The sequence below is a fragment of the Ochlerotatus camptorhynchus genome, unplaced genomic scaffold (assembly GCF_037179485.1).
Source record: "Ochlerotatus camptorhynchus isolate MF236.1 unplaced genomic scaffold, CSIRO-AGI_Acam_v1.1 ptg000062l, whole genome shotgun sequence".
Classification (NCBI taxonomy): Eukaryota; Metazoa; Arthropoda; class Insecta; order Diptera; family Culicidae; genus Ochlerotatus; species Ochlerotatus camptorhynchus.
Window position 1 is genome coordinate 5943623 of NW_027040552.1, and position 8842 is coordinate 5952464.

At 44.3% G+C, this 8842-nt stretch overlaps 1 protein-coding gene across 1 annotated transcript; it reads left to right on the top strand.

Moving 5' to 3' along the window:
* The first annotated feature begins 6313 nt into the window (after positions 1 to 6313).
* LOC135717553 (probable enoyl-CoA hydratase) lies at positions 6314 to 7519 on the top strand. Its single transcript, XM_065239689.1, has 2 exons — positions 6314 to 6473; positions 6540 to 7519. The coding sequence occupies exons 1-2, from the start codon at positions 6377 to 6379 to the stop codon at positions 7445 to 7447; spliced, it is 1005 nt and encodes a 334-aa protein (XP_065095761.1). The 5' UTR covers positions 6314 to 6376; the 3' UTR covers positions 7448 to 7519.
* Positions 7520 to 8842: the final 1323 nt, after the last annotated feature.

The window sequence follows — 8842 nt, forward strand, 5'->3', positions numbered from 1 at the left end:
AACAAAGTGAAAGTTAATTTCTTTTCATTCTATGTAAACAGTCCGGTAATTAAACACGTTTCTAGTAGTCGGTACGAGTGTTCTTTTATTTCGTCGTTATCGCTGGTTCCCCGGGTTTAATTCCGTCCGTTATCGGTTTTGGCCTGTCCACTTCACTACTTGTTGGGTGTCCACCGTTGAATCCCACAGGTTATGGACCCAGGCCGTGTGAGGGAACAGAAAGTGTTTTGTGTAAAACTGCGTAGTTTTCGTGATTGAGGTTATGTCGTTCGGCGAATAACTAGCAGCAGTTGGACTGTACGTTTCGTCATCACGCGAGTGCGAACAAGTCAAAACAAGTTTGATTGTGAGCTGAACGTCGCGGGTGCGGTTATGCAGTAGTGAAACGAACTTTGCGAATGTTTTGATTGATCGCGGGTGTACGAAAAACTGAGAAAAATGAGCGATAAATATTTGTTCGCACGGTTGAATAACCAGAACTATAATGTCTGGAAGAAGCGCATGGAGATGCTCCTGAAGCGCGAAGATTTGTGGTCGGTTGTGTCAGATGCAAAGCCTGAGCCGGTGACCGCTGCCTGGACATGGCTGAGGGAGGAGACATCGAGAAACATCTCTACGATCTCGAAGAGCTTTTTGACCGCCTAGCCACTGCAGGTCAAGCTCTGGAAACACCGCTAAAGATTGCGATGATTTATCGCAGTCTACCTGAATCGTACGGTGGCCTGATTACTGCATTGGAAAGTCGGCCCGATGCAGACCAGACGCTGGAACTCGTGAAACAAAAGTTATTCGACGAGCATCAGCGCCGCGTGGAGCGTTCAGGGGACGTTTCGGAGAAAGCCATGAAAACGCGGAGTAAGGAAAAGCCTCGGGACAAGGTTTGCTACCATTGCCAGAAACCCGGGCATTTCCGGCGCGACTGCCGTTTGTTGAAATCACAACAGAAGAACGATGCTGATAAAGTGAAACTTTCCGGAAGCAAGGCCAAGAAGGCAGTGGAGAAGGACGTTCCAGTTTGCTTCGGTGCAGGAGGCAATCGGCGCAGAGGCTGCTGGTGTGTCGACAGTGGATGTTCTAGTCATATGACTAGCGACAAGGACTTCTTCAGTCAGCTGGATGAAAGTGTTAAAATCAAAGTGATTCTCGCTGATGGTTCCGTAACCACGTCAGCTGGTGTCGGTGAAGGTTCGGTGAAGTGTATTGACGGTGAAGGAAAAGTAGTGGACATTCTTTTCAAAGAGGTACTTTACATTCCGACCTTGGAAGGTGGCCTACTTTCAGTGCGAAAGATAACCCAAAAGGGATTGAGCGTGAATTTCGAAGCATCGCGGTGTAGTGTCGTGAACGAAGAAAGAAAATTGCTTGCTACTGCTGAGTTGTGTGGAAATTTGTACATCCTGAAGACGGCGGAGGACGCGCGGCTGAGCAAGGAAGCTCGGCATCTGCCGGACTGCCAGCATACTTGGCATCGCCCGTTCGGCCATCGGGATCCGGCTGTGCTGGAACGCATTCAGGAGGAGAATTTATGTGAAGGTTTTAGTATTCACGATTGCGGGATTAGGCATGTATGCGAGCATTGCCTAGCAGGTAAATTTTCTAGATTACCATTTTCTAAGCAAGCACAGAACCGTGCTGAACATATTCTTGATGTGATCCATACGGACGTCTGCGGTCCGATGACGAACGTCACGCCGGGAGGGTGCAGGTACTTGATGACCCTCATTGACGACGCCAGTCGTTATACTGTGGTCTGCTTGCTAAGACAGAAATCAGACGCTGCGGGCTGCATCAAACGCTATGTAGCGCACGTGAAAACGCGTTTTGGTCGAGCGCCCGGCGCAATACGTTCTGATGGTGGGGGTGAATACGCTAATAAAGAGTTGAAGGATTTCTATGGGCGAGAGGGCATCCAGGCCCAGTTCACCACCGTGTATTCCCCACAACAAAACGGCGTGGCGGAACGTAAAAACCGATCCCTACAGGAGATGGCAACGTGCATGCTATTGGACGCAGGGCTACCCAAGAAATACTGGGGCGAGGCAATCATGACCGCTGGATATCTCCAGAATCGGTTGCCTTCACGATCTGTCGAGTTGACGCCATTTGAGAAGTGGTTCGGCAGAAAGCCTTCGATGAAGAATCTGCGAGTATTCGGAAGCCCAGCGTATGTCCACGTCCCGGACGTAAAACGGAGCAAGCTTGACAGCAAGGCCCGTAAGTTGTTGTTCGTTGGCTATTGCGATGATAGGAAGGCGTTTAGATTCCTGGACCCGGAGGATGACTCAATCACAATCAGCCGGGATGCTAGATTTATCGAGCTGGGAGATGGGTCGCTAGTTCGGCGCGATTCGGTCTCAGACTGCAGCGAACGTTTTGTGGAGCTCGATATGGAAAGCAAAGATCAGCAGAAGCAAGAGGAACCAACTGAAGGAGAAGAGCCAGAATTTCAGGAGGAGTCAGGTGAAGAGTTCTACGATCCGGAAGACGAAGGGGCAGTCGGTGGACAACCGGCGACTCCGAAGCGAAGCACGCGTGGAGTGCTTCCGAAGCGATTTGACGACTACGAGGTGGATGCAGCCATAGCCGTTGAAGGAGAACCCGAAACCTACGAAGAGGCAGTGAACAGCTCCGAGCAGGATTTGTGGAAGGTCGCAATGGCTGAAGAATATGATTCGTTGATGCGGAATGAGACCTGGTCTTTGGTTCAGCTACCGGCAGGTCGTGTTCCCATCGGTTGTAAGTGGATATACAAGAAGAAAGAGGATTGTACCGGCAATGTCTCCCGATACAAAGCACGCCTTGTAGCCCAAGGCTTCTCACAGCGTTACGGCATAGACTATGATGCTGTATTCGCTCCGGTCGCTAGTCAAGCGACGTTGCGGATTCTTTTGACGGTTGCCGGTCACAAAAGAATGGTGGTACGCCATCTTGACGTGAAGTCGGCGTATCTACATGGACAACTACAGGACGAAATCTATATGCAACAGCCGAAGGGGTTCATAGTGCCAGGAAATGAAAACCTTGTGTGCAGGTTGAAGCGTAGCCTGTACGGCTTAAAGCAGGCTGCACGGATTTGGAATAATACGATTAGCGAGTTACTGATGGGTCTGGGCTTCTATCAGTCTAGATCAGATCATTGTTTGTTCGTCAAACGTTCACCAGGAGGAGGTTTCGTCTACCTGATGCTGCATGTCGATGACATGATACTTGCTGGAATGACCGAACAGGATGTATCCGCTGTTGAGAACGAGCTGCGAAAGAAGATTACCCTGTCGTCATTGGGAGAGATTGGTTATTTTCTGGGCATCCGAGTTACGAAGGACAAGAACGGCTTCTACTGTTTGGATCAAGAAAGATATATTATGAAGGTGGCATCACGATTCGGCCTCGAACACGCCAAAGGTTCGAGCGTGCCAATCGACGTTGGCTATTACAGGAGCCGGGAAGGAAGTAAAGAGCTGCCAGATAATGACCGTTACCGAAGCCTTGCAGGAGCACTTCTCTACGTCGCAGTTAATACACGTCCTGATGTAGCAGCAAGTGTATCTATATTGTGCAGGAAGATCAGCCAGCCGACAGAGGTAGATTGGGGTGAATTAAAGCGTGTAGTAAAGTATCTCGTGAAAACCAGTAGCAGCAAGTTGCGGCTGTATGCAGAACGCGGTAAACAACTGTGTTTGAGTGGATACTGTGACGCTGATTGGAGCGGGGATACGAGCGACCGTAAGTCTAATACGGGATACCTGTTCTTACTCGGTGAAGCATCTATCAGTTGGACCAGTCGAAAGCAGACTAGTGTTTCGCTTTCCAGTATGGAGGCGGAATATGTCGCAGTGTCCGAAGCGTGCAAAGATCTTGTTTGGCTGCGGCGGATTTTGGAGGAGATAGGAGCAAAACAGTGCTGTCCTACCGTGTTGTTCGAAGATAACAGGAGTTGTATCGAGTTCGTCGAGATGGAGCGTGTTTCGCGCAGGTCGAAACACATTGACACCCGTATGTTCTACACGAAGGATATGTGCGAGAAAGGTGTAGTTAAACTGCTATTCTGCCCTTCGGAGAACATGACGGCCGACATTCTCACGAAGCCGTTAGGACCCGTGAAGCAGAGGAAGTTTGCGGAAGCCATGGGGCTGACGGAAGTTGCTAGCTGGACCGGAAGCAGAGAAAAATATTGAGGAGGAGTGTTGAGCGTGTACAAGTAGGAGCAACATTTTTACCCGGCGTCACTACGCTGCAATCAGTTTCATGCACCATAAGAGAGAAGACTGCAATAACAAAGTGAAAGTTAATTTCTTTTCATTCTATGTAAACAGTCCGGTAATTAAACACGTTTCTAGTAGTCGGTACGAGTGTTCTTTTATTTCGTCGTTATCGCTGGTTCCCCGGGTTTAATTCCGTCCGTTATCGGTTTTGGCCTGTCCACTTCACTACTTGTTGGGTGTCCACCGTTGAATCCCACATATTTTGCGGGTCGCCATTGCAACACTAAGAAAAGGCATGAAAGGATCATATTGTTAATATGATATATTTGATAATATCATCCTCGACGTCCACATCATAATATTGCGATACCGAGATTCTCATTTGTTTGTGATTGCTCCGGTTTTTTAATCATTACGCAACAGAAACAGTTGAGGAAAACAATCACACATCCAAGCTCGCACCATAATGGGCTTTTAATGTGTTTTGCTTTCGAGTGAATCTCTTATAGTAATTGATGATTTGCGAAGCTGTTGCACAAAATTATTTTTATAAACCTAAAATTTATCACTGGAAAAACATTCTCTTTCCCTAAAGAATTATTCCAACACCCAGCCACTGGAACTGCAACGTATCAGAATCAATACTAAACCACAGACAAACAAACATAACTCTCGCAAGTTGTTCATTGAACAAGCATTTAACGGTAAATTTAAAAGCATTATAGTTAGAAGTACCGCCACCTGTGGCGCGCGTAGTCAGTTCCCTTGCGTTTGACGTTTACACACTACCGCCACCGTACTACCCACCACAGTGTACTCAACAGATGGCGGTTCCCGCATAAACGCGAACCATAAATTGACCTTACCTAAAATGGTTAAAAATTGTTTATAATCCCTGCTAAACTTTAACTGAAATGGTTATGGAACTTTACATGAACGTTTAATGATAAAGTTTCAACCTTATGTATTATGGTTTTTTGGAATTGGACCTTACAAATAATGGGTTGTTAAGAACCATTACCATTCCAAATTCTTGTTTTCTCCATACATTTTCAGAAAGAGAACTATATAAGAACGTTTTTACTTATGATTTGAGAACATTAATGGTAATGGTTATGGTAGTCAGTAAGGTCCATTAATGGTTTTGTATTATCGCTCAACTTTATGTGGAATATATCGTGAATTGGTAATCAGTAAATTACAGGCAACCAATTCGCGATATATTCCACATAAAGTTGATCGATGTTACAAAACCATTCGTGGACCTTACTGACTACCATAACCATTACCATTAAAGTTCTCAAACCAATAGTTAAAAGGTTCTAATATAGTTCTCTTTCCGAAAATGTATGGAGAAAACAAGAATTTGGAATGGTAATGGTTCTTAACAACCCATTATTTGTAAGGTCCAGTTCCAAAAAACCATAATACATAAGGTTGAAACTTTATCATTAAACGTTCATGTAAAGTTCCATAACCATTTCAGTTAAAGTTTAGCAGGGATTATAAACAATTTTTAACCATTTTAGGTAAGGTCAATTTATGGTTCGCGTTTATGCGGGTTATGTTTAAGCGACGATATTTAACCAGTGTTGGGAAAATATCAAAAATCAAATAGCAGGGTTAATAATAACGTTCCATCTGTCAAATTTTAACCAAAAGTTAAAAAATTCGCCAAATGGTTCCGAGATTATATTTTAATTCGAGCTCGAATCACAAAACAATGCATTAATGAGTAGGATTTCACCCATTTTTAAGAAAAGTGCATTAAATAAAAAAACATTAATGAGTAGTTGTGACCCAAAAATAAGTACCGAATGCGTAACAGCCTTGGCAACAGATGCTTATTAATGCGTAATACATTAATACCCAAAATACACGTTTATTCGATAAAAAATACTTCAATACGTTCAACAATAGTGAATCGCCCCTCGGTGTATTCTACCCAAATTTGGAGGGTTTTGAAATAGCGTGCAGGGCTTTATTTCGGCCTGGCAACACTGCCCACATTTGACAGTATTCATTGTTTACCATACTGCTATTATCAAACATACAATTTTCACTACGCGCAATTTATTATCGAATCAAATTAGACCAGATTCTATGTGAAGGACTTTGACCGGCTGAAATTCGCAATCAATTCGTCTCGATCGTTTAACCCAAGTGCCATCGAAATGTGGCCTATCATACGAGGTCCTCTGAGCTTTGCCGCTTCACATTGCCGGACCGGCATAATCCGACAGCAGTGTTCCACTAGGGAACCAACCGGAGGTGGGTAAATTAACATTGCTCTGTACGTGACTAAAGACCGTTGTTAATGTTGTTCCACTAAACCAGCTTCGGAAATACAACAGAAATCGGACCAAGCGGATGCCACGAAACTGGAAGAACCATCTATCCTGGTGGAAAAAGAAGGTAACGTCACTTTTATCGGTTTGAACAAACCGCACAAAAGAAATGCCGTCGATTCGGAAATGGGCAGACAACTTACGGCCGCGATTGAAGCCTTCGAACAGGATACGACGGCCTCTGTCGGCGTACTCCACGGTATTGGCGGATCATTCTGTTCCGGCTATGATCTGTCGGAATTGGCCAATTCGGAAGTGAAACCCCAGTCCGTAATTCTTCAAAGAGGTGGCGTTATGGGACCAACACGACGGAATTTCAAAAAACCGATGATTTGTGCCATATCCGGTTACTGTGTAGCTGGTGGCGTGGAACTGGCGTTGATGTGTGATTTACGAGTCATGGAGGAACTTGCCGTTATGGGATTCTACAACAGGAGGTTTGGCGTACCGCTAGTCGATGGTGGAAGCGTTCGGTTGCCGGCTTTGATAGGTATTTCGCGGGCAATGGATTTGGTTCTGACGGGAAGGGGTGTACGGGCAAAGGAAGCTTTAGAGATTGGACTGGTCAACCGGGTTGTCGCCGTGGGAACTGGACTGGGGCAGGCATACAATTTGGCGATGAGCATTGCCAAGTATCCTCAGCTCTGCTTGAATCACGATAGGAATTCGATGTACTATGCAGCATTCCAGGCAAAATCGCTCGAGGATGCAATGGAGTTTGAGGTGCTGACGGCGAGTGAGGAGTTGTTGAAGGACGCTGTGTACGGTGCGGAACAGTTCAAGCAGGGTGTGGGAAAGGGAGGAAAATTTCATGATATCAAGAAGAAACCGCTGCCGGATTGGGAGAAGGAGGAAATTGCAAATGAAGCCAACGAAACGCCAAAGTCGAAAATGTGAGCTTGATGCCATATGCTTCGTGAGTGAGTATGGAATGTGATTGAAATATACATTTTATTAGACTGTTGATTTCTGGTTCGCTTTCTCGATGACCGCATATAATGTATACAAGTATAAAGTCTATAGACTAATGTAGATAGCAAGATTTCGTTTTATGTAGAGGCGCGCCCACGTTCAACGACGTGGGTGGGATCAGGCACTATGGTCCCATAGAAGGCTTTTGAATTGGTCAACTGGTTCTGGAGGTATGGCCGGAACATGTTCTGGTTTGTATGAGTCATGAGATTTAATCAGACCTGAAACGAATAAAAATAATCATGTAACACATTCCCCCTTATTCTGCGAGTCACGTGACTCTCTCTCACCGGTGAGGTGACAATAGTCACCTCGTGTGGGATGACTCTCCATTTCTTTGATTTACATGGAGAGTCACCTCACACGAGGTGACAATTGTCACCTCACCGGTGACAGAGAGTCACGTGACTCGCAGAATAAGGGGGATTTAAAAAAAAAATGATTATTCAAAAACTAGTTAAATGGTAGTCATTTCATTTTTAGATTATTAGATTAATTCAGTTCAGGCATAACATTTGATAACGGCACAAAAGCATTTGTAAACAAACTTTCTAAGGCCCTTTACACGCGAACCAAAGTACTTTGGTTCGCGTGTAAAGGGCTTAAAAAGGTTGTTTACAAATGCTTTTGTGCCGTTATCAAATGTTATCCCTGAGTTCTTTTATCCACACTCAGGTCTTTTTTTACACGTTGGATACGTACCGTGTAAAAAAAAAACCTGTAAAAAAACTTACGAGATTTTGACTTTTCACATGTTAAATGTTTAAAAAAAAATGGGATTTTGATGTCATTTGTAATTATAGCATGCTATGGTCCATAAAGACATATTTTTAAAAAATTTCTGTAATTACACCAAAAATTGTTATTTTTTTAAAGTATGCCATTCGATTATCCCCGTTCTGTCGATCGACCGGTTTTCGACCCACGGTTGTCAAAATTTAACTTCTTGTCGGTCATAAATAACCATGCTCGGATAGCAGGGTTCATCGATAACTTTCCATCTGTCAAATTTTAACCAAAGTTAAAAAAAATGTTAATGGTTCTGAGCCTAAATGTAGGTGGTTGACAGCTGTAGTATACTCCTAGTCCCACTATCGAATGGCATTTGCTAAATAAGATGAGGTTCCGACATAATTAAACAAATAAGCTCTGCAAACAACGCTCTTTGAAAACAGTTTTATGAATATGTTACTGGAAAAAATGCAAGGATTAAAAAGGAGGACATTTTCGGGCAAAAGGAGTATGTAAAAAAAAATTATTGAAAAAGGAGGATATGTCCTCCTTTAGGATACCATATGGTAGCCCTACCATTGACAGACA